Source organism: Populus alba, chromosome 10 (genome assembly GCF_005239225.2).
Source record: "Populus alba chromosome 10, ASM523922v2, whole genome shotgun sequence".
Lineage (NCBI taxonomy): Eukaryota > Viridiplantae > Streptophyta > Magnoliopsida > Malpighiales > Salicaceae > Populus > Populus alba.
Genome location: NC_133293.1, coordinates 21470180 through 21496102, shown reverse-complemented (window position 1 = coordinate 21496102; position 25923 = coordinate 21470180). Strand labels below are relative to the sequence as shown.

The 25923-nt window shown below is 36.3% G+C and overlaps 5 protein-coding genes across 8 annotated transcripts; 4 read left to right on the top strand and 1 right to left on the bottom strand.

Annotated features, from left to right (window-relative positions):
* The first annotated feature begins 2082 nt into the window (after nt 1-2082).
* On the top strand, nt 2083-4475 carry LOC118060147 (NADH--cytochrome b5 reductase 1-like). Of its 3 annotated transcripts, none has more exons than XM_073411656.1 (9): nt 2083-2224; nt 2310-2382; nt 2797-2887; nt 3002-3079; nt 3151-3240; nt 3348-3437; nt 3800-3865; nt 3952-4038; nt 4155-4475. In XM_073411656.1, exons 1-9 carry the CDS (start codon nt 2110-2112, stop codon nt 4245-4247), a joined length of 783 nt encoding a protein of 260 aa, XP_073267757.1. In that variant the 5' UTR covers nt 2083-2109; the 3' UTR covers nt 4248-4475. The 3 variants fall into 3 exon arrangements, with proteins under 3 accessions (XP_073267757.1, XP_034929196.1, XP_034929197.1); XM_035073305.2 differs by having other exon boundaries at nt 2310-2451; XM_035073306.2 differs by lacking the exon at nt 3151-3240 and having other exon boundaries at nt 2310-2451.
* A 993-nt stretch (nt 4476-5468) lies between these two features.
* Nucleotides 5469-8266, top strand: LOC118060149 (NADH--cytochrome b5 reductase 1). Its single transcript, XM_035073307.2, has 9 exons — nt 5469-5787; nt 5873-6014; nt 6346-6436; nt 6548-6625; nt 6803-6883; nt 6992-7081; nt 7662-7727; nt 7822-7908; nt 8038-8266. The coding sequence occupies exons 1-9, from the start codon at nt 5676-5678 to the stop codon at nt 8128-8130; spliced, it is 840 nt and encodes a 279-aa protein (XP_034929198.1). The 5' UTR covers nt 5469-5675; the 3' UTR covers nt 8131-8266.
* Nucleotides 8267-8410: 144 nt separating this feature from the next.
* Nucleotides 8411-10430, top strand: LOC118059808 (toMV resistant protein Tm-2 netted virescent). The gene has a single exon (XM_073411655.1). It carries the CDS (start codon nt 9290-9292, stop codon nt 10220-10222), a length of 933 nt encoding a protein of 310 aa, XP_073267756.1. The 5' UTR covers nt 8411-9289; the 3' UTR covers nt 10223-10430.
* Nucleotides 10431-16415: 5985 nt separating this feature from the next.
* On the bottom strand, nt 16416-20872 carry LOC118060144 (uncharacterized). The gene is made up of 8 exons (XM_035073301.2): nt 20670-20872; nt 19738-20550; nt 19254-19360; nt 19093-19169; nt 18928-18997; nt 18372-18456; nt 18223-18285; nt 16416-17399 (listed from the first exon to the last, which is right to left on the bottom strand). The coding sequence occupies exons 1-8, from the start codon at nt 20742-20744 to the stop codon at nt 16704-16706; spliced, it is 1986 nt and encodes a 661-aa protein (XP_034929192.1). The 5' UTR covers nt 20745-20872; the 3' UTR covers nt 16416-16703.
* A 210-nt stretch (nt 20873-21082) lies between these two features.
* LOC118060145 (vacuolar protein sorting-associated protein 36) lies at nt 21083-25121 on the top strand. Of its 2 annotated transcripts, none has more exons than XM_035073302.2 (9): nt 21083-21796; nt 22481-22684; nt 22864-22957; nt 23086-23143; nt 23295-23364; nt 23796-23931; nt 24031-24115; nt 24524-24613; nt 24710-25121. In XM_035073302.2, exons 1-8 carry the CDS (start codon nt 21149-21151, stop codon nt 24567-24569), a joined length of 1341 nt encoding a protein of 446 aa, XP_034929193.1. In that variant the 5' UTR covers nt 21083-21148; the 3' UTR covers nt 24570-24613; nt 24710-25121. The 2 variants fall into 2 exon arrangements, with proteins under 2 accessions (XP_034929193.1, XP_034929194.1); XM_035073303.2 differs by having other exon boundaries at nt 24695-25121.
* The last annotated feature ends 802 nt before the right edge of the window (nt 25122-25923 follow it).

The following is a 25923-nucleotide window of genomic DNA, read 5'->3' as shown; positions in this document are numbered from 1 at the left end:
GTGGCCTTGTGCCTAGAGAAGCTGGTTTGTGGCTGTTATGGTTTGATTTCAAAGAGAGGGGGGCAACTGTGAAGATGGAGGCATGGCTGAAGGTCTGTGTGTAGGGAGGCTGAAGGGTGAGGCTTGTGTCCGGCGGCTGAGGAAGAAGAAAATCAAAAGGAAGGGGTTCGGGGCTGTGTTTGGCTCTGTTTTACTTTTGGCAAAAGGGAGGAGGAGATGGTGAACGGTATGGTAAAATGTGGGGATTTGAAATGGTGGGGGGTACCAGAGAGCAAAATCCAAGGACCCCGGGGAAGAAAATTCAAAACCAGTGGGAGGAGGCGCCGCTAGCTAGTTTTTGTGAGGGTGAAGAAAAAGTTCTAGCTTTTAGGGTTTTTTTTGGATTTTTTTTATTTTGCAAAATTACCCCTTCCTATGCAAGTGTTGGAAACTACTATTTATAGGCAAATATGTTGCTAGGTCTCCCAACTTGATCCCTCAACTTTTTTTTTAATATAAATTTTGATTTTTTGATTTTTTTGTATTTTTTAAAAAACGAGCAATATCAACGTCGACTCGATGAGAAAAATCAATGATTTTAAAAATGACGCGTGAAAAGTCAAACGCGTTCGAAAGACCTTTAAAAATTTAAATTCTTTTTTAGACGACGTTGAAAATGCTAAAATGATGAAAATATATTTAAAACATATTTTTTGGATTTTCGATGTTTTTTTCTCTATTTTTGGATTTTTATAAAAAATTATAAAAATATGGTTCAAAAATTGGGTAGCAACACATACATTAAATCTAATAAATCAAGAATCACGTGAGCTAATAAAATATAAAAAGACATGTTAATGCCAACTAAAAATAAATTTTAACATTGACCTTGCCCGAATCTAGATGTTATAACAAGTGGATTTATAATTCGATTGATATAATCAAACTCAATTTAGATTTGAGCATTTTAAAATCAAGAATTATTTTAAAAAAATCTAAAATAATATCATTTTAAGATATTGAGCGCATTGCCGTGGATGACTGTCTGGTCAACGACGGAAGAGCAGTAGCTCCCAGTGCAGATCTCTCCTTCAGATACGCAAACCAAGCAATACCCCCCTCCAGTTGTCTCAGCCACATGTTAAGTCATCCGTAGAATTTTTTTTAAGTTTTATACGTTTTCAGCAGTGTTGCTAGTCAAGAACTCCTCCAGTCGTCATCTCTTCTTTACAGTCTACTCGATCGATTTAAGCAAAGCACAGATTTCTTATTCAATTCCCTCTCTCTTTAATTTCATGAAGAGTTCATAAAACTTGAAGAAGACATACATGTTAAAATTAAATACAAGTATGATTGCCCATTAAAAAGAAAATAAATCAAGCATCATTCTTTAGAATTTCACCCAAGTATGTATATATATCTCCTCATTTAAAATCTAAAAATGAATGCAATTTCTATCACTAGCTTTTAATATTTTTAAGTTTTGTAGATGCATACAAGGGAATGGACATCAATCTCCATTAGTTTTCTCTTCTTCTTCTTCTTTTTTTTCTTTTGTAGTATTATCTTCTACTTTGTTCATCTAAATTTGCAAAGTAAGAAAGAAAAAACATCATATTTTTTTAAAAGTTTTTATCTATAAATGAAGTAATGTCATATTATTGATGCCTTCCTAGACTACATAAAACATTATAGAATCTAGGATAATTTAATTATTGTCTCAGGAAAAAAAATATGCTGTGATAGAATAGAAAAGACAGCAATTCATGTTAGAATTATTCTAAAAATATATTTATTTTATATTTCTATCTTTGTTTCTCTAATTAAATACATTTATGTCCTCTAATGAAATCCAAGGAAACAATAAATCTTGTCTACCAAATTAAAAAAAAAAAAAAAACACAAACCAAAAGAATCTCTTCTTTTTCTTTTTTCATGGCTTTAATTACTATTTATAATATATTATTTTTTACCCCTTATGCTCTTTCCTTTATTCCTTCTCCTTCGCAATGGTAATTAACAAGTGATTACAGCAAGCAAAGCATAAGGTGGCCCTTGCTTGTATATATATATATTTGTTCCCAAAACGCTGAATGTGCCAACAAATTAATAGCCTTTATCCAATGATCAATGGATTTCATGGCAATGCCCAGTGCTGATGTTCTTGGTGTTCTCATTGCTATATTTTCAGTCGCCGCCATCGCTGCAGCTTCTTCTTCTTATTTTCTCAGCAGAAAACCCAAAGGTGAGGTCTTGCACCTCTTGGTTCATGTTTTAGGCCATGTTTTGTGTTTTTCATGGATGCTAACCTTGTTTTTTCTTGCTTTCAGGCTGCTTAGACCCTCAGAAATTCAAAGAATTCAAGCTAATTAAGAAGACACAAATTAGCCCTGATATTGCGAGGTTTAGATTTTCTCTTCCTACACCCAAATCAGTGTTGGGTCTTCCTCCTGTATCTTACGTTCTTTGCAGGTTCAGAATGTCCCTTAACTCTGTCATTTTCCATATATATTATCTATTTACAGATGGATCATCAATTCGGTGGGAAAACTACGCTGAAAATCCTATAGTTTAGTTGCTTTTATACTCACCCTTCGTGTTTTTAAACTTTACAGTTTACATACTCGGTAATTGTAAAACAGACTAAGCTATAGGATGATTTAAGATATATAGTATTAAAGGAATAACAAAATTTAGGATGTAAACTATAATTTAAAAAAATACCGATAGTAAATATAAAAATAGCTGAACAATAGGATGATCATATATAGTAATTTTTTTTCTAATTAATATTACATGTTTAATTTTGCTGAGCAGGGGAAAGGACCGTGAAGGTCAAGAAGTTATAAGATCATATGCACCTATCACTCTGGATTCTCAAGTTGGTTACTTTGAGCTAGTTATAAAAGTAAATATTCCCTCCATCCAAATCCAAATCTTTTTCGAGCTATATATATATATATATATATATATAGACACACACACACAAACTAATGCGTGGTTTAATGTTTTCTCCAAGTAGATGTATCCAGAAGGAAAGATGTCAAACCATTTCAGGGAGATGCGTGAAGGGGACTATCTAGCAGTGAAGGGACCTCAGGTGCGTACATATATACCCTCATTTGTTTGAACTATTAAACTGAATTTTTTTTTTTTGGTTTGTGTTCTTAGACTTATAAGGTCCCGTTCAATTACAAACCTGGCCAAGTACGGGCGTTTGGAATGATCGCCGGAGGCAGTGGCATCACCCCACTGTTCCAGGTTCAGGCGTGATCAATGACCATTGAAAGATCTTCAGTAAATTCCTTGTTCGAGTGAAATTTTAGTTTTACTGATATGAATTAACTCTTGTTGTTTTCTGGATGCAGCTTACTAGAGCCATATTAGAGAACCCAGAAGATAAAACCATTGTGCATCTTATTTATGCCAATTCCACATTTGAAGATATTCTTCTCAAGGCAACTCTTGCATTTCACTTTGCTTCTTGTAATTACATTTTATCTATGCAAAGTAATTAAACAGTTCACAGATTGGGTGACGGGTTAAACAATTTCTTTTGAGCTATTTAGATCAATAAAAATTGAGTTATTCAGATCAATAAAAACAACATCATTTTGATTTAAATTAATTCATTAAATTTATCAGATCAATTTTAACTTGTGTTTTTTTAAAAACTCATTCAGGCCATGTGACTTATGATAGATTAACTTGGCTAATTAGAACAAGTTTAATAACATGTATAAATATATCTATAAATAAATCTAGGTCACACACACATATATATAGAGTTTGAAATGTTGAAATTGTGGATTTTGTGCAGGGAGATCTAGATGAGTTCGCTAGCAAATTCCCCGATCGTTTCAAAATTTATTATGTCCTCAGTCAGGTGAGTGTTCATATAGATTTTCACGTCACAACTATATATTGTTATTAGCATTGATGGTCATTATACTCTTCGAATATTTTTGGCAGCCTCCTGAAGCATGGACCGGTGGTAGTGGTCATGTATCCAAAGAAATGATTCAAAATCACTGCCCACCTCCTGCCCCTGACATCCAGGTCATTTTTAATTATCTCTATTTTATATATATATTTATTTATAGCAAGATGTGGTTTCCTGGATGAAAACAATTTTCTAATTGGGCTACAACTATCAAATATTCTTCAAATTACAGATATTGAGGTGCGGGCCACCAGGCATGAACGAGGCCATGGCAGCTCATCTTAATGCACTTGGATACACATCCTCCATGCAATATGAGTTCTAATTTATCATGATGTATTCCCGAATATGTATTTTATCTAGCTTTCTCGTTTCATCAAGAAGACTAGCAATGCAAATTGACACCAACTAGGGTTTGTCACCTGTTAGTCGCCATTTGTCAGCGTAAACCTATCCTCATGCGAGGTTTGTTTGTAAAAAGAAATTTGATTCAAGCCCTAGCACGGGTCAATAATCAAATATAAAATATTTTAATAAAGATATTGTTATTTAACTGGTATAATTTATTTTGTAAATTCTCAATACAAGTCAGATCTTAATTTTAAGTGTTTTGGCTTTATTGTATCTAGCCAAACTCAATCATGATATTGAATTAAAAACTATATAATGTTGAATTCATAAAAATAATAATTAAACTAACCCAAATCTCGAATTTTTTATCATCGAATCATTAATCCGTCAGGCAACCGGTAATATGAAAATGACTAATGTCCAACCAGCAAGTTTGTTTGGAAGTGTGGTTGCGATTGCTTTTCAAAGTGCTTTTCGTGCTGAAATATATCAAAATAAATTTTTTTTTTTAAAAAATAATTTTTAAGATCAACGTATCAGAACGATCAAAAACATATAAAAATAAATTAATTATTAATAAAAAATAAAAATAATATTTTTTAAAAAAATACAAATACAATCATGTTCTCAAATAGGAGGGAAAAAGGAAGGAGGTTAGAAATAATTTACAATGAAAGCAAGCAACAGTATACAAGTAGTAAGTTGGAGTTGACTGGTTGGATGGAGGGCCAGGCTTGCAAAGTCATGAATAGTCTAATAATCAATTGATTTAAAGCTTTATAAATGGATCCAAGGGAATGGACATCACTCTCCATTCCGTAAGCACAAAAAATCATTATTATTTTTTAAGACATCATATTCTTTTTAAAAGTTTTTGTCTATAAATGAAGTCGTGTTATCATATTGTTAATGCCTATCTAAACTAGATAAAATATCATATATAGAATCTAAGATAATTTAATTTCTGTCTAAAAAAATAAAATAAAAAAGATAAAGATGTTGTGATAGAACATAAATTCATTTTAGAATTGTTTTAAAAAAATATTTATTTTATATTCCTATTTTTGTTTCTCTAATAAACATATCTATGTTCTTTAATGAAATCCAATGAAACAATGAATCTTGTCTTTATCGAATTGAAAAACAAACACAAACCAAAAGAACCTCTTCTTTTTCTTTTTTTCTTGGCTTTAATTCCTATTTATAATGTATTCTTTTTTACCCTTTATGCTCTCTCCTTTATTCCTTCTCCTTGGCAACGGTAACAAGCTATTAAATCAAGGGAGGGTATGAGGAAGATGAGAAGAGCAAGCAAGGCATAAGCAGCTGGCCCTTGCTTATATATATTTCTTACCAAAACGTTGAATGCGCCATCAAATTAATAGCCTTTATCCAATGATCAATGGATTTCATGGCAATGCCCAGTGCTGATGTTCTTGGTGTTCTCATTGCTGTATTTTCAGTCGCCATCGCTGCAGCTTCTTCTTATTATTTTCTCAGCAGAAAACCCAAAGGTGTGGTCTTGCACCTCTTGATTCATGTTTTAGGCCATGTTTTGTGTTTGTCATGGATGCTAACGTTGTTTTTTCTTGCTTTCAGGCTGCTTGGACCCTCAGAGATTCAAAGAATTCAAGCTAATCAAGAAGACACAAATTAGCCCTAATGTTGCAAGGTTTAGATTTTCTCTTCCTACACCCAAATCAGTGTTGGGTCTTCCTGTTGGAACGCATGTTGTCTGCAGGTTCAAAATGTCCCTCAACTCTGTCATTTTCCATATATATTATCAATTTACAGATGGATCATCAATTTTCTGGGAAAATTACGCTGAAAATCCTGTAGTTTAGTTATTTTTATATTCATCCTTTGTGTTCTTAAACTTCATAGTTTACATCCTTAGCAATTAATGTAAAACAGTCTAAACTATAGGATTATTGAAGATATAAACTATTATGGGAATAAAAAAATTTATGGTATAAACAATAATCTTTAAATAAAATAAATTAAACTATGAGATGTTCATTGTGATTTTTCTAATTAATATTACATGTTTTTTTTTTTTTTTTGTTGGGTAGGGGAAAGGACAGTGAAGGTCAAGAAGTTACAAGACCATATACACCTATTACTCTGGATTCTCAAGTTGGTTACTTTGAGCTAGTTGTAAAAGTAAATATTCCCTCCATCCAAATCTTTATATATATAATATATATATATATATATATATAAACACAGAGAAATGCGTGATTTAAATCGTGATTTAATGTTTTTTCCAAGTAGATGTATCCAAAAGGAAGGATGTCACACCATTTCAGGGAGATGCGTGAAGGAGACTATCTTGCAGTAAAGGGACCTCAGGTCTGCGTGCATTCTCTCATTTTTCTACACCGATTACTTATTATTCATCGACGTGAAGAAATCTTGAAGAATGTTAACAAATTAATGATTAAGTTCTTAAGCAATTTGCCATAAAAAATTATTAATTTGTTTGAACTATTAAACTGATTTTTTTGTGTGTGTTTTTATGCTTTTAAGGGCCGGTTCAAATACAAACCCGGCCAAGTTCGAGCGTTCGGGATGATCGCTGGAGGTAGTGGCATCACCCCAATGTTCCAGGTCTAGGCGTGATCGATGACCATTGAAATATCTTTGGGCAAATTCCTTGTTCGAGTGAAATTTTAGTTTTACTGATATGAATTAATTACTGTTGTTTCCTGGATGCAGCTCACCAGAGCCATATTAGAGAATCCAAAAGACAAAACCATTGTGCATCTTATTTATGCCAATTCCACATTTGAAGATATTCTTCTCAAGGTAACTCTTGCACTTCACTTTGCTTTTTGTAATTACATTACATCTATAAAAGAAATTAAACGGTTCGCGGATCAGGTTAATTATAAGTTAAATAATTTCAATTGAGTTGAATCCATAAAAACAGCATCTCGTTTATATATATATATATATATATAATTATGTTTTCATCGGATATAATCAATTAATTCATCAAGTTTATTAGATCAACATCAACTTGTTTTTTTTATTGAATTTATCCAGGGCAGATGGTAGGCTAACTTCTCTAATTAGAACGGGTTTATGTTTTATATATTTGAGAATATAGTTGTCGTTATTTTTTAAAGTGTTTTTTATTTAAAAATATATCAAAATAATATTTTTTTTTATTATTTTTTAAAAATCATTTTTGATATTATTGCATCAAAATGATTTAAAAACACAAAAAATATATTAATTTAAAGTAAAAAAATAATAAAAGATAAATAAATTTATTTAAAATTACTTTTAAAATACTAAAACACTTTAATAATAACATGCATAAATGTGTCTATACATAAATCTAGGACATGTTTGAAATATTGAATTTTTGGATTTTGTGCAGGAAGACCTAGATGACTTCGCTCGCAAATTCCCCGATAGTTTCAAAGTTTATTATGTCCTCAGCAAGGTGGGTTTATATATATATATATTCACCTCACAACTATATTATTATTATTTTCTTGGCATTGATTGTCATTATACTCTTCCAATATTGTTGGCAGCCTCCTGAAGCATGGACCGGTGGTGGTGGTCGTGTATCCAAAGAAATGATTCAAAATCACTGCCCACCTCCTGCCCCTGACATCCGGGTCATTTTTTTAATTTTTTTTTAATTATCTCTATTTTTTATATATATTTATTTATAGCAAGATGTTGTTTCCTGGATGAAAACAATTTTCTAATTGAGCTACAACTATCAAATATTCTTCAAATTACAGATATTGAGGTGCGGCCCACCGGGCATGAACAAGGCCGTGGCAGCTCATCTTAATGCACTTGGGTACACATCCTCCATGCAATTTGAGTTCTAATGGATCTTTACGTATTTCTGTATATGTATTTTCTCTAGCTTTCTCGTATCATCAAGAAGATTTGCAATGCAATTTGGCACCAACTAGGGTTTGTCACCTGTTAATTGCCACTTATTCAAGAATTTGTCAGCGTAAACCTATCCTCGTGCTAGATTTCTTTGTAAAATTAGAGCTCTTGGTTTCTATGTTTTGCTAGATGCATCCTTTGCCTGAACCCATTTTGTAGCACTCATAACTTAACCAGCTAGCCCTTGGGCATTAATTAGACTTTTAAATCAATGAAAAATTATAAAAATGCAATTCAAAATTGTGGCGCAAATAAGGATGGGATCAGGAAAAGATGAAATGGCGGGGGGTAAGAACACGCAGTAAAGAAAATGGCAAGAGTCGGCAGTGAGCCTTGTTGTTGATAAATTGCTTGCATTGCTAGCGAAAGAAGTGAAACTATTGAAAGGCGTGAATGATGAATAGGTAGATGTCAAAGATGAATTGGAAGTCATCCGTGCTCTCCTGAAAGATGCAGATTCAAAATCTGAGAAGAAGGCGTCGGGGAGGGCGTGAAAGTATATTGGTGAACCAAATAAGAGAAGAAGCTCATCACATTGAAGATATGTCATCAATGATTACATGTTTCATGTGGCAAGACATCCTGATCATCGATGTCGAATCCTCTTCGCGTCGTGAGATAGCTTCAGAGATCGAAGATATCAGAACATCACTTTCAAATCAAAGAGCATCAAGTAGGAGCAGCAACGCGAGAAGAGGATTAATGCATCAGCCTCAACTGAGTTCTCTTTTCACTGAAGAAGCTGAGCTTGTTGGGATTGAGTCTCCAGGAGATGAATTGATAAGCTACTTCGTAAGTGGAGTTTATCAAAGGATAGTGATCGCAGTGGTTGGTGTGGGAAAAACCACGCTAGCTGGCCAAGAATGTACATGACAACCACAGGGTGAAAGAGCAATTCCGGTACCATTCTTGGATCACCGTGTCTCAATCATATGTTACAAGGGAACTACTAAGGAATATCCTGAAGAGATCCTATGAAGCGAAGAATGAGCCTTTTCCTGATAGAGTTGTTACAATGGACGAGGAGTTGTTGTTCAAGGAGATTAAAGAATATTTACGACAAGAACGATATTTGGTTGTATTTGACGATGTATGGGAAATTGGATTTTGGGGAACATGGAGCATGCGTTGTTAGATCATGATAATGGCAGTAGAATATTGGCTACAACAAGAAATGAGGATGTTGCTAATTTTCGTAGAGGATCTTCATTGGTTCATGTCTATCGTAAAGAACCTTCAACTCAGAAGGGGGCATGGGAACTCTTCTGCAATAAAGCATTCAGGTTTGAGTTTAAAGGGCAATGTCCAAAAGATCTGGAGGGATTGTCACGCGACATTGTTAGAAGATGTGGAGGATTACCACTAGCAATTGTGGCTGTTAGTGGACTTCTAGCTACCAAAGAAAAGACCATTCTTGAATGGAAAAAAGCTCTTAGAGGCCTTGGTGGTTCTGCAATGGTGAGTGACCCATATATTGATAATGTCACTAACATTCTATCTCTCAGCTACGGTGATCTGCCTTACCACCTCCAATCTTGTTTCTTATATTTTGGCATGTGTCCTGAGGATTTTCCCATTAAACTTGGAAGAATAATTCAACTATGGGTAGCTGAGGATCTTGTACTAGAAAAACCAGACATGACACTAGAGGAGGTTGGAGAAGAATACTTCATTGAACTCATTCGTCGAAGTTTGGTTCAAGTGGATAAAGTTAGTTTGAAAGGAACTCCCAAAACATGTCGTGTTCATGATTTGGTACACGATGTCATTCTTTCCAAGTCAAAGGAGCCGAGTCTCTGCCATGTTTCCAGTAGTTTCTCAACCTTCGAAGGCATAGCGCGACATCTCTCCATAAGCAACAGAGGAAGCAACACTCCAAATAGTATCACCAAGTCTCAAACTCGCTCTGTTATAGCTTTTAACAAAGTAAATCTGCAGAAGGCCACAATCTCAGTAATATTTGCAAAATTAAAGCTTCTGACTACATTAGATTTTGATAACTGTCCAATAGACCACCTTCCCTAAAAGGTGGGAAATTTGCTACATCTAAGATATTTAAACTTAAGAGATACCAGAGCAGCAAAACTTCCAAGATCAATAAGAAAGCTGCATGACCTGGAGTCCTTGGATTTGAGAAATTCTTTCGTGGAAGAGTTGCCAGTTGAGATCAGTAAGTTCCCTAAATTGCGACATCTTTTGGCTGATGATAGTGAAAGAGTTTGAAAAGATTGAAAAGAAGAAGTGAAGAACAGAATGCAGATTTTGATTTGAACAGTGGAAGTTTTTCACTGTTTTATTGAACTGAAAATATCGTTGATTGCATTATGTTTCAGCAATCTTTACACGTTTAAATAGACTTGAAAGAAACTGAAATTGCTGGTTTGTAGCACTACAATGTGCCACGTTCAGCTGACCACTAACATGATTGTACCATGTTTAGCTAACAATATAACTGACTCCTAAAGACCAGTTCACGTCCTGAAGACTAGCTCTAGCAGAATTAAAATAACAAAGACAGACAATACTAAAATAAAGGCAGCAACTTAAGGCATAACTCCAACACTCCTCCTTGCATTAAGAGCTGCATACTCCTATCAGCCTTGTGAGAAATTCGAACCTGTTAGCAGGAAGTGCTTTGGTAAACAAATCAGCCATTTGATCTTCAGTCCTGCAATAAAGTAGCTTAACATCTCCATTCTTCTGCACCTCTCGGATAAAATATAATTTGATGTTGAAATGTTTGGTTTTCCCATGAAACACAGGATTGTTAGAGATTGTTATAGCTGCTTGATTGTCAACTGAGATTTCAGTTGCTTCTTCCTCTTCCATATGTAAATCACGCAGTAACTTTTGAAGCCATAAAGCTTGGTTAACTGCAGCTGTGGCAGCAATGAACTCTGCCTCTGCAGTTGATTGTGCAACAATGCTTTACTTCTTAGATGACCATGAAAATATTGTTGAGCCTAGATTGAAACAAAAACCAGAAGTGCTTTTCATGTCATCAATGAATCCACCCCAATCACTGTCAGAAAAGCCATGCAATTTCAGTGTTCTACATTGCATAAATTTAACACCAAAACTGCATGTTCCTTTGATGTAACGCAGGATACGTTTGGCTGCCCTCATATGTAGCTCACTTGGGCAATGCATAAACCTTGATAGAAGGTTTGTTGCATAAAGAATGTCAGGTCAGGTTGCTGTCAAATACAGCAAGCAACCAATCAAGCTTCTGTACTTTTCTTCATCTACCCTGGCAGTCCCATCCTCTTTGCTGAATTTATCCTTCTGATTCATTGGAGTAGCAGTTGGTTTGCAATTCTCCATTTGGAATTTCTTCAAAATCTCCTTCACATATTTTTCTTGACCAATGAAGATCACTCCTCTGCTTTGTTTAATCTCCATGCCAAGAAAAAAACTCATGAGTCCAAGGTCACTCATTTCAAAAGCTTGCATCATGTCCTGCTTGAACCTTTCAATTTGCTGCAAATTACTTCCAGTTACAAGTAAATCATCAACATAGAGGGACACAATAAGAACATCATCATCAATTTTCTTCACATAGAGGGTTGATTCAGAAAGACTTTTCTGAAATCCAAACCCTGCCAAGTAGTCATCAATTCAGCCATACCAGGCCCTTGGTGCCTGTTTTAATCCATAAAGTGCCTTCTTCAGCATGTACACCTTGTCTTCTTCTCCTTGAACAATAAATCCAGCAGGTTGTTCAACATAAATTTCTTCTTGTAAATTTCCATTGAGGAAGGCTGATTTTACGTCCATCTGGAACACTTTCCAGTCTTTGTGTGCAGCAACAGCAAGCAACAATCTGATGGTGTCCATCCTTGCTACTGGAGCGAATGTGTCTGAATAATCCACCCCATACACTTGAGCATATCCCTTGACAACCAGCCTTGCCTTGAATTTGTTGATAGAGCTGTCAGCATTCAGTTTGGTCCTGAAAATCCACTTGACGCCAATAATGTTCTTGTCTGCAGGTCGATCAACAAGTTCCCACGTATGATTTTTTTCAATCATGTGTATTTCCTCCTTCATTGATTCCTGCCATGCTGGATTCATCTGTGCATCTTCATAATTTTCTGGTTCACAAACAGCCACATTGCTCCTTTGATAGATTTCTTCAAGTGATCTGGTGCCTCGTACTGGTGAGTCATCAATTGATTCATCAATTGATTCATGTTGCAGGGGAGTAATAATTTGATCATCAAGCACCGTGATCTCTTGTGTTTCATCCCAGTTCCATTTGCCGTCTTCATGGAACTGCACATCCCTTGTAATTGTAATCTTCTGGGTTTGAGGGAGGTATACTTTGTAGGCTTTAGAAATTGTGCTATAGCCAACAAAGATACCTTGCATTGCTTTCTTGTCCAGCTTGTCCCTCTTAATCTATGGAATGTGAACAAAACATGTGCTGCCAAAAACCTTAAGAAAACTAAGTGAGGGTTTGTAATTATACCACACTTCAAAAGGAGTTTTTTCTGTCAAAAGCTTTGTTGGGAGACGATTTTGCAGAAATACTGCTGTGTTAGCAGCTTCTGCCCAAAAAACTTTAGGCAAGTTCTTCTCATGTAGCATGCATCTAGCCATCTCCATTATGTATCGATTTCTTCTCTCACTAACCCCATTCTGCTCTGGAGTGTAAGGGGCTGTGAGTTGATGCTCAATGCCAGCTTCTTCACAATAAAGATTGAATTCTGTTGATGTGTATTCTCTGCCATTGTCTGAACGAATTGCTTGAATTCTACAGTTGCTTTGATTCTCCACATTCTTCTTGAATCTCTAGAAAATTCCAGCCACCTCTGATTTGAATTTCATGAAATAAATCCAGCACATTCGAGAGAAATCATCAATAAACAGCAGGTAATATTTACTGCCATTTAATGATGGTGTGCTTAGAGGACCAGCCACATCGGTATGAATCAGCTGCAGCTTTTGGGATGATCTCCAAGTTGATCTCGGAAATGATTTTCTATTCTGCTTACCAAACTGACAAGCATGACAGTTCAATGTAATTTCAGTAAATGAAGGTATACCTCTGACAGCCTCAGAATTCTTCATGGTAAGCATCCTTTGTTGATGGCAGTGCCCCAACCTTTTATGCCATAACTCAGTATAATTGAGTTTTGTTGGAAAAGCATTATGCTCCTCCTCAAATGGCAGAAACGAGAAACTTTTGCTCTTCATTCTGACTTGTAGAATTTTACACCCAGCAGCATCAAAAATACAGCAATGTTGATTTTCAAAAATCACTTTCATTCCTTTCTCAATTAATTGCCCCACACTCAACAAATTCTGATCTATATTAGGCACATAAAGAACATCTGAAATTGTTTTTGTACCTGAATTTGTTGTGATGGCAATTGTTCCCTTTCCCTTGGCTTCAATGCATTCACCATTTCCAATTCTGACTTTTGCAGCTTTTGTAGGCTGCAAATTTCGAAAAAGACTTTTATCAAAAGTCATGTGGTTGGTGCAACCACTATCAATTAGCCAATGGTCTGAGGTGGTTTGAACCGAGAAGCATGCAGCCACAAACATCTGATCCTCATCATCTTGGTTCGCGACTTGAGCATCTTCTTCTTGTTTTTGATTTTTGAATCTGCAGATTATTGCCTCATGTCCTAGCTGATTGCACTTTCTGCACCTTGCATCAGGCCTCTTCCAGCATTTGAATGGTGAGTGACCACTTTTGTTGCAGTGTTTACAAGGTGGAAAATTCCTTTTAATAAATTTTCCTTTGTTGTAACCTTGATTTGGTTTAATGCTGCCTGAAGCTGCGTTCTTCCTGAAGAACTTCTTCTTGTCATAGTCTGCAAATTTTGCTTGCAAAGCACCTTCAATTGCATGATCCTGCCTCATAAGCCTTCTCTGCTCCTGAGCTTGTAAGGCATTTAGCAACTCTGTCAATGTAATTTTTGACAGGTCTTTAGTATTCTCCAATGTTGTAATTGAAGCTTCATACTTTTCTGGTACTGTGACCAGAAGTTTTTCAACAATTCTGGAATCTGCAAATGATGTTCCCAGCAGCCTGACTCTGTTAGCAATCCCCATCAATTTGTCTGAGTACTCTTTTATAGTCTCAGAATCCTTCATCCTTTGCAGCTCAAATTCACGTATCAAGTTTAAGCTTTGCATTCCACGAATTCTTTCATCTCCTGCATATTCCTTCTTCAAGTAATCCCAAACATCCTTTGCTGATTGAAGTGACATGATCCTGGTGAAAATGGTTGTGGAAACAGCAGCAAACAGACATGCCTTCGCCTTCGATTTCTTGGTCTTTCTCTCCTTATGACTTTTGATCTGAGTCATAGTTGGATTATTAGGTAGTGGTGGCACCTCATAATCTTCTTCAATAGCTTCCCACAAATCTAAGGCTTCTAGGTGAGTTTCCATTCTTACTGCCCATAGTTGAAAATTCTCTCCATTGAAGATTGGAGGAGAAATATGGGTGAAACTTGATTCAGAATCCATCACAGGCCCTTCAAGAAAATAGCTCTGATACCAATTGAAAGAGTTTGAAAAGATTGAAAAGAAGAAGTGAAGAACAGAATGCAGATTTTGATTTGAACAGTGGAAGTTTTTCACTGTTTTATTGAACTGAAAATATCGTTGATTGCATTATGTTTCAGCAATCTTTACACGTTTAAATAGACTTGAAAGAAACTGAAATTGCTGGTTTGTAGCACTACAATGTGCCACGTTCAGCTGACCACTAACATGATTGTACCATGTTTAGCTAACAATATAACTGACTCCTAAAGACCAGTTCACGTCCTGAAGACTAGCTCTAGCAGAATTAAAATAACAAAGACAGACAATACTAAAATAAAGGCAGCAACTTAAGGCATAACTCCAACAGATAGAAAGACTCGAGCATTGAAGCATTAAGCATTTGGAGTTCTTACAAACATTGTTTATAGTTGAAGTGGATCGTGATTTAAGCTTGATCAATGATGGCCTACAAGGGTCGAAGAAGATGAGGAAATTGGGGATCATCAATTTGAAAAGAGAGCATGGAAGGTATCAATGCACTGCAATAGAGAAGATGACTCACCTGCGGTCGCTACATGTTTTTTCAATCAATTCCAGGAATGAAATTCTTTAAGTCCAATCAATATCTTCTCCTCCTCTTCAGCTGCAAAGTCTCCTAGTTGGATTCCCAAACTCCACAATCTGGCTGAACTTAGTTTGAGTCTTACAAACTTGATGGATGATTCCATTGAAGTCCTTCAAGCTCTGCCCAATCTAAAATATCTTGCACTTGCATGGGCATACAACGGAGAGAAGATGCATTTTGAAGGAGGAGGGTTTCAGAAACTCAAGTTTCTGTCTCTTGCAGGCTTGAGCAATCTGAATGAAATGTTAATAAACGAAGGAGCATTTGCCACTTCTTAAAAGGCTAGAAATGGGGCCCTGCCCAAAACTGAATAAGGTGCCCTCTGGAAATCAAAACTTGAGATATCTCAAAGATTTATCGTCCGCAGGGATGACAAATGAGTTCACTCAAAGATTGTCAAGGCAAGAATCCGAGATAGTGAGGCACATACCGATTCTCCGATATGATGCTACTTGTGATCCCAATGATGAAGGATCTTGTGGAGCATTTGGATGAAGAATCAAAATGAGCTAACATTTATGAGATTACAGGCATGCTGCATCCCTTTAGATTTTACTTCTTTAAAACGGTACCAAGTTAATTAATAATATTAGCATAGCTTTTTATATTTCTACATGTATGTTGTTCTTGCTTGGGATACGTACACGTTGCACGGACTTCAGACTGTCAATCAACCTTGGAGCAATGCAAAGTCAGCCCTGCTAAAAAGTTGGCGAGAAGGTATGGTCAGCGTCAGCTGGATGGAACACGGTAGATGTGTCTTTTATGTTTCAGGGGAGACCAGAGCACCTCTCCAGTAAAACCTTTTTCGAGTTTGTGATTTGGTTAATCTGTTTCAAGTGGTAATAATACTGGCATGTAGAGTTTATGAAATGTCTGTATATGCATGTGTTGTTACCAACCCTTGAATATGAGAGGATCAGCTAGTAACGTACTACGAAAAATTATGTGAGCTCGTCATGAATCTAATGCAAAAGAACTTGAGAGAATTAATTAATGCCATTTCTTTTCAGTTAATCCAAGAATTTTATGGATGGTCTACGACGATCCATGCAAATGTTGAGTTGTTAAGCATTTGAAGGGAGATGATTTCATGATCCAGTAAACTTTAAAACGAAAGAGAGAACTTCAACGAAGAGCAAAGGTTTTAAAGATAAATGTCTGGCCAAAATTCTGGCGCTCTTGTTGTACCTATTCAATCTGAATGGCTTCCATAATCCATCCATACCATTCCAAATTTTCATTCTCTTCATGACTCCAATCCATTTGTTGACAAACTTTAATGCAAAACCGAATATAATTAATAAGAGAGTGAACGGATTATAATGCTTGGGCACTTCAACAAAAGTTGCAGACTTGGGTTTGTCTGCAATCTTAGTCAATGATTTCTCCTTCTTCAACCCTATGAACTTCGTCAACAATATCACAATTTCCCATGACAGAACCATTCCCTGGCTCCACTTGAGCATCATGTTCGTCACCATCATCTCTATCACCAAAATCTTCAACTGTTGTATTGTTCGGAACTTCAGACTCCTCTTCCCCAACAAGTGAAGGTTTTCCTTCCTGTGGCTCATCCTTGCACCCATCTTCTTTAACCACTACCGAAGGAAACTTCAAAGGCTTATCTGACCAATCCTTGAAGAAAGAGTTCGCCACCATGAACCTAAAAACCTGCAACAACCGGTGCTTATCCCTCTTTATATCTGCACAAAGAAGCTTCTCCAACAGCGTTGGCTTCCTATCCCCGTTTTCTAATCCAAGCTGCATGTCTGACCGACCTTTTCTCTTATATCTTCCTCTTCTATCATGCTTGTTCCAGAATCTCCCCTTCTTAGTCAAGGACCTTCTGTTATCTTCCCTTCCATGCTCTTGTTTCTCTGAATCTAACAGATGGTGCGGTGGTATTTCTGCAGCTTCAACTCCTAGCTTCTCTGAATCCAACAGATAGCTCAGTGGTGTTTCTGCAACTTCAACTCCTAACTTCTCCGAATCTAACATGTATTCTGGTGGTATTTCAGCAACTTCAACTCCTAGCTCAGCCTGCTTTGCCAAAATCTCCTTGAGTTGCTGCATGAAACATTTCCAAGAAATTACCAAATGTTGAAGCATGTTGCAGTTCAAGAATTTTCAATAGTTCCTTGATATAGATTTGCCTCACCTTGTGAAAACCAACCAATCCTTTCATAATATAAACGAAATGCATACTTTTGATAAGCATATTGTGAATTTTTCCCAATTATTACTGGCATTAGGTAGATTTTTAATCCAAATAACTATAGAAAACCATTCTTCCTCTCTTTCTCCCCTATTATAAAATGAGATTTCTAGTGATGAATGATATAATCATCCGTTTAAACACCAGTTTCTGTGCATTGCAAATATGGGCACCCTAGATATTATGATCAACAGTATAACCAAGTGACAGCCTTGGTTTTCTCCTAACCACTCCAATTTAACTCTCCACACCAACTTATCATCCAATTTTCTTGGCAAAGCATTTAGCACCTACATGACAATTAAAGATCACTTTCCATGAGAACGTAAGCTAGACTATAGACTACATTTATTGTTCTACATGACACAGAGACATCCAAACATTTCAAAAATATTAATTACCAAAACCAAAAGGTGAGAGAAAATTCTGTAAAAGGCTATAATTTCGGACAGGGAAGAAACCTATGCTGTGGAATAAAATGTAACATGGCAGAATGCCATTGTTCACTGACATATATGCTTAGCCAGAGAAACATGATCGTCCATTTAGAAGAACATATTATACAAACAAGGTCTTGTCAAGTGGCACTGGTGTTGAAAGCATGAGATAAAGGTCTTGTCTTCAAGGTTATGAGCCAAATATACAATACAATAGAAACAATGAAAAATAGTGTACCTTGCGACGAAAGTTGGCCTCTTTATCAATGACCCCAGAGTCTATTAGCTTTTCAGTCTGCTTCTGCAAGTGTCAAGTTCATGATCAACTCAATTATGTTAGATAATAATTAAATTCATGCAGCAGAATGGTACAGAACATGATCGAACCTTCTCTATGTTGGTTTTTGTTGGGAAGTGCTTCCTACGTGATTCACGCCATTGTTTGATTTCTTGTTCCGTGTATATATGAGTTCTGCTAGGTTTACAAATGTACAGAGTTGAACAAACAAACAAAAAAATTCCATGCAGAAATTAGCGTTGCAAAAGTGGATGTTGAGCAAGCGAAAGAGGCAGATAATACATCATAAGAATGAGGTGCAGTACACAATCTTGGGGTGAACTAAGCAACTTCAGAGAAAAGGCATAAATGGAAAATGCAGTTTTTACTTTTTTATTTGACAGAATGCTGTGACTATTTATTACTTCTCATTCACAGATACAATTGTCCGAACAAGCTAAAGCAAAGATAGCCCAATTTCATATTTCAAGTCACCCTGCAATCAATTTGAGTGTGAACTCTTGAACAGAGGTGGCCAAACAAGCAGCCTACTCTAAATCAACACCCCACCCACCTGCTAGCTTGAGTCACAATATGAGATCAGCCAAACATAACTCTTTCTCAAATTGATCAGTAAAGTTTAAGGGATAGATCACCAAAAATTACCTTTTCTGTTCCGAAACTTGGTTTGAAGGATCAGTGCGACCAAATTTTGCTGCCCTCTCATTGCCTTTCCCTATTACATTTTTAGAGCACAAAGTTTAAACCAACTATCTCCATCAAGACACACGAAGAAGAGGTAATCTTGTAGAAAGGTCTACGATCACAAACCTTTTCCACCGTGTTTATTAGAAAACCCAAGCTTTCTCTTTCCATTATCCATGCGATGGAACTCGGATTTCTGATATCTGCAGAAAATGAATTTCAGATGGTTATGAGGCTCTGCTCTATATAGTAGTAGAAGTACTTAGAACAAAATTTCCAACACACACCCTGATTGTGATTGCTCTCTCTTTGGATTATTTTTGAAGTTTTTTCCAGAAAAGATTCCTTGTTTGGAATTTGGAGTACTACCCTGGCCATTTTTAGCAGGATTGCCCTACATCAAGAACAAAACACTTAACTTCACCATCTTGGAAAGCAATTGTTTGGGAATGCACAATAAGCATTTTGGAGAGGTATGAAAAAAAGACGAAAAAGTATGGACAAAACCATAAAAAAATTTGGAAGAAGATGCCATCTACAAGAAAAGCCAAACAATTAAATTGCAACGGAGTTGACCTCAAATAATAAGGTAGTGAAGCAACTTAGAAAACATGGCGGCTACATGAGCGGTACTAAAGCATGGAAAACGTATAAAAAAAACTACGACTATTGGATTGCATAAATCACATGAGCTCAGAAAGAAATCATCCAAGTTAAAAACAACAAGTGTACAACAATGGCGGATTTTAATCACAGCTGAAATGTAGCTACCTGCCACCTATTGTAAGCAGAGGGTTGCAAGTTCTGACTTTGCTGAGATGTAAATGGGTTCCCTTGCACTTGCTGAGTTGCAGCTGGCAAAGGCTTTGGTCCATTTGCAGCCATTGTAGGCATTACAAATTTCTCACTTTGTTGTGATGCCGGCGAGATCCCTTCCACTTGCTGAGTTGCAACATGCAATGGATTCGACCCATTTGTACCCACCGCAGGCATTACAAAGTTCTGATTTTTCTGTGTTGCAGACAAGTTCCCTTGCATTTGCTGATTTTCAAAAGACAGTTGTTTCGATCCATTTGCACCAGTTGTCGGCATTACAAAGTTTGGTTGGTTCGGCTTAACTTGTTGATTTACAAAAAAGTTCGGACTTTGAGCACCTACCACTTGGTGACTACTGGAAGGGACATTAAAGGAACCAACTTGAGAAGTCATTGGCATTTGCATAGGCATAACAGGGTTCATCATATTCTGCATTGGATTTTGCAACAAACCCATATTTTGATTGATTTGTTGAGGCAAATTGGAGAAACCAGGACCAAACAGCTCTCCTTGCAATTGATTTACTTGATTCATCAACATCTTTAAAGCATTCAACTTGTTGACCTGATTTTGTAACTGAAGGATAGCCAGATCATTAGGTCCACTCACTAAACCATGCTGTTGATTGATTAAAGGTGGCATATTAGGCATGGCTTGTCCATTTCTTAAAGGGGTATTTGAATTATTAAAAGGAATTGGGATTTGAGGATTGGTTAAACCCAGCTGAGGTTGCATTGAATTTGTTAAAGAAGGATTTGCTGAAAATCCCTGATAAATCCAACAAACAAGAAAGAAAACCAAAAACAGTTCAAAATTAGAACAAAGAAAAACCCTTTAACATACAAAATTATCAGAGACAGCGAGTGAGAGAGAGAAGGGTAAAGTACCTGGTGATTATAAGGAGCAGTGTTTCCCTTTTGTTTGTGGTGTCTAGGACGACGGGAATTGAAGAAAGGTTCCATCTTTAAGCATCAAGACCGCTACTTAACACAATGCAGTAAGCAAGAAGACAGGATATTAGGGTTTAAGCTTTAACAGAAGGAAGGCGGGCTTATGTTTCCAGGGTACCACCTTTTTTTTGTCTTATAGACAAAAAGCATAACTACACATTATCGGTATTGTTTTTATAAAGGACCAGTCCCCAATCTTTAAAGGTTATTAATGTTTCCCCCATCTTTCATAAATCATGAAACATTTATAATGATGACCCTTGTGGGCCTCATTTTGAGCTATATTTCATACTATAGGGACTAAATAAATTCATGTCAATAAATTAATTAACTCTTAAAATTAACTTGTACTAAATTTTAACGAACTAGACTTAAAAAACAGACACAACTTGTCGAACGACACAACATCCACAAGAATGTCCACCGCGACCACCAGTTTTTTCGAACCAGCATCCGTGACCAGCAGCGGCCGTCCAGTCCTCCACCAAGCCGAAGTAGAATGCCACCTCCTCTCATCTGTAGACCTTGAAACCGAACCCACCACCACCGCGACAACCCCCATCAATTCTCTTGATTTTCCTGCATTAAAATCAGGCCTTGGAATCCTCACCACACACCGCCTCCTTTGGCTTCCTTCTAATGCCACGACAGACAGTTCAAGTCCAATATCAATCCCTTTGAGTTCTGTAACTCATATATTTTCACCAAAAAAGTCGATCAAGTCAATGTTTCACTCACCCCGGATCCGGTTTCAAGTTTCTGTGCATTCAAGGAGTGTTTTGGTGACTTTAGTGATTAGAGGGAAGGGAGATATTGATGGGTTTTTGACAAAGTTTTGGGATTGTTGGAGAGGAAGGGCTTGGGAGATTGGTAATGATAGTGGCGGTGGGTCAAGTTCGGGGTCTGTTCCGGCTTCTGGGTCGGTTTCGGGTGGTGGGTTATACTCGAGTGATGGGTCAGTGAGGCTGGTGGGTGTGTCTGGGATATTGAGGAAAGAGCAGGAGATGTGGGAAAGTACTGATAAGAGCTTGCAAGAGGCTTTTCATGACTTGAATGCTCTTATGGTAATAGTTGTTTTCGAAAGTTTATTGCTTATAGGAGATGTTTACTTTTAATTGTAGTTATTGAGTTGTCTGATTATAGATTAATGGATTAGTATTTTATAATTGCTTGATATAAACAATGTGTACATGGGGCTTTTGTATGCTGAGGATGAACTTGAATTCTTTCATAGTTGTTTGTCTTCTGTTGTTTCCAAGAATAGCTTGTAGGAAATGTTTAGTTGTAATTATTGGGTTATCTAGGAATAGATTAATGGAAAATAACTCTACTCTAAGGATATGCTCTTGCATTTTTTAGATTATGTAAGAAATGAAAGCGATACTTTTGGTTTTGACTGGTGTCTATTTTGTTAAGCCAAATTGATATTGCTTCATCACTATGTTTTTTTTTTTTTTCCTTTTTCAAAAGGTTAATAGCTTGTGGGAGATGTTTAGTGTTTTTTTTATCTGGCTATTTAGCAATAACGTAACAAAGTAGCTGAAGTACCTTGACTTGATCTATTATGCACATGGGTTGTTGCATTGCTTATATTATGTGAGAAGTGAATTAATTGAATGTTTGGCTTTGTAACAGGACTGCAATGGTTAGGTTTTGCCTTGTGTATAATGTGTTGAGTTAAATTGTTATTGTTTTGTCACTCTGGTTTTGGCTGCTGCTTAATGATCACTGGTGTTTAAAATCTACAGAGAAAGGCCAAAGAAATGGTCATCCTAGCAGAGAAGATGAGGCAGAAGCTTTTGTCTGGATCAAGCTCTCAAAGTAATTCTGGGAATGATGAGGAAATGGGTTCCAAAGAAGAGATGCAAGATTGGCTGTTGAGTGTTGGTATCGTATCCCCAGTAACAAAAGAATCTGCAGGTGCCATGTATCATCAACAACTGTCCCGTCAGGTCTGTTTCATTTGCCACCGGTTTTGTTGACTCTGAATGTGTTTCTCATGGCTTGTGGCGTAATCCATTGATAAGAGAAATTTAGATGGATCTTATATTTCTCATGTTAAATATATCCTGTTTTACTCAATTTTCTTCCCTTAAAGAAGAAATCTCAATTTTTCTTTGTTGTTACTTAGTTGGCAGATTTTGTCAGAATTCCCCTAGAGAAAGCTGGAGGAATGATCAATCTTATAGATATCTATTGCCTCTTCAATCGTGCTCGGGGCACAGGTTTGTTTGTTTTCATAAGCATTCCTTGTTTTACTGACTGTCACTTCAATCAATAACTTTTAGCAGGTCTCACTGATGCTAATAGACCCCTTATTTTATTTATTTGTTTTTGTAAATGTTCTATGTAGAATTGATCTCACCTGAGGATTTGTTGCAAGCATGTTCTCTTTGGGAGAAGTTTGATGTGTATGTATGATACTATCTTCAACTAATATGACATTATGGTTGTTAGTTTTGAGATCAAAAGGATGGAGACTAATTAATTTCTACACTCATGTATCATTAGATTATCTTTATGACTTTCAAGTCATTTATAAGATTGTACTTTGTTTGACAGTCCAGTAATGCTTCGGAAATTTGATAGTGGAGTGAAGGTCATCCAGAATAAGTCCCATAGTGATGAGGAGGTGCTCTCTTTTACGTTCATATTAAGGAATCATATTACAATTATGCTTTAATATAATTTATATATTTGGAGTGAAATTAACAGGATGAACTTGAGGCTCATTTTGCAGTTGCATTTGTTACTTTTTTAGTTGCTTGTCCTGTATATTGTTTGGAAATTTGTATGGAATTTGCAAAAGTTGTGTAAATTGAATATGATTGTTAGGTAATTCATATCATATAATACTTGCTAACAAAGAGGTGCTGAGAGCCAAAAGTGTTTGTAAGGGGGATATCTAAAGGGAATATAAATTGGAATGAACAAAATTATGTCCAGATTGGTTTAATGATTTCTAGACTGTCATATTATTCCTTTATTAGTATGTGCTGAAATTTCTAAATAAGAAGTACTTCATAGTACATCACCATGTGTAACTATTCTGGTCAATTTTAGGTTTTTGCAAGAATCAAAAACCTTGTATCAAAGCCTGAAGCCCTGCGGTCTGGAATAACTGCTAGTGATGCTGCCATGACATTGGGTATTGCTCCAGCTATGGCCAAGGAGCATCTTCTAACTGCTGAGAGCAAAGGTGCATTTCTTTGTAATTTTCTTCCAAAGAATTTGATAAAAAGTTGAGTTTAAGATAATATAGTTGATTTTTAACTTCATCATTGAAAACTATTGGCAGGATTGCTGTGCAGGGATATAAGCCCTGATGGATTTCGCTTTTTCATTAACCTCTTTCCTGAAATCAATTCTGATGACATACACATGTAAGCTGATAATTCAGAACAAATTTGGTTATTTTTTATATATTTTATTTATGGCTAATGATTGGGCACACGAGGAGAATCTCTCAAAACCCCTGCCTTCCCCCTTGCCCTTCTCCGGGATGCTTTCTACAAAGTCAAAAGCAACAAAACATCCTCCTATCTAGCTAGGTCGTTAACTCTAGCCTTTCCTTTTGGACCCTGGAAGCTTTTACCTCTCCATTTCTTAGATATACGGAACTTTGATGGCTAGAATTCCTTCAAGGATGAATAGTGGAGGTCCATACCTTGTGTCTTCGTCTATGAGTTGTTTATGGAAACCTGTACAAACAAAACCTTCTTGTCCTCATGTATCATTCGATTTAGTTGAAATCACTCATTTAATACTGTATCACCTCGTGTGCTTTACAGGGTGAAGGATCATGGGATTTATTCTCTGTGGATAAAAAGTTGGTAGCTGTTTCTGCTCAGAAATCTGAAACCAGTACACAGCATGACAATGTAAGATTGGGTTTTCAGTTTGTATTCTCGTATTCTAAGCCATTCATCCTCATGTTTTTTCTATTGGTTGTAATATGGCAGTGTCTATTAATGCAGAGAATTTTTTTCCCATTTCACTCAATCAGCCATCAAATGCCAATCAAACCTTGATAGGCCAGGATTTAAGGTGGCATTGTGACGTGATGATCGCAAGGTAGCTGCTGCAGCACAGAGACATGATTTCTAACACACGATCAAGTCAACCTAAGTCAAACACATGAATGACAACTTTGTTGGTGTTACTTTTGGAGATGATACTCATAATTTCTGGGACAGTAGTAAAGGAATATGTAATTCAATATTTTGTGTGAGTGATCTTTGTAATTTATGGATCAAGCTGCTAAGGAGCATCATGCTTTATTCATCTATCCGATTTAGGACTCTCCTGAGAGAAATTAGGATTTGGTGTTTTTCCCAGTAATGACTCCAAGAAACTTTTATTATTATTAAATTCCTAAGATTTGATTTCTATTATAAAAATCAAATTGATTTTAATAAAGGCCTCATGAATTTTTCATACGAGCATGTATATTTATTATTTGCCTCGTGCTTAAGTTGAGCTTTAAAAAATAAAATCATGTGCTTGTGTAATGAAATTTTCATTTGTGTCTATATCTTTAATGAACTCTACATTAATTTTTCAAATATTTGTAGGGTCTCTCATTGGATCTTACTCATGATCATCTTGCTTTCTATTTTTTGCATTGATGATTTTTATTTTTTAAACTAAAAGTTATAGAAATTAACTTCTCACAATATTTTATCCTAATTACATTATAGGTTAGAGGGTAGTGAAGTTGAGGCAGTGTCCTAATTTTATTTTTTATTCTTAATTAAACAAGGATATATGGAGCTCGATATTGCTTTGAGAAGGACATGGATGCAATCTTCTTTCGACCAGCCAGCATCTCAAACTATTATCCCTCCACGACTTGAGTGTAGATTTCATCCTCAACTTTCTCTGTGCTCAAAGAGAGCAATCCAAAAATCTTCATTGGGCCTATTCTGCAATGGCCGGAACTTTCAGCCTGATAGCGATACCGGCCCCGACCCAGGTTTGTCCAGTCTCACACTCTTCTGTGTGAGATGGGAAGATACTGACAAAGCTAGCTCTAGCTCAGCCATCCACTACACCTCTACGTTACAACTCCAATTCTTCACTAGCCGATCGAATAAGGTCCCTTGAACTGATTGTAACAGTAGGTGCCTCTCCATAAGAAGTGGAAAACTACGTCGTTAAGACCCCATTACGGAAGTCTCGATCGAACAAC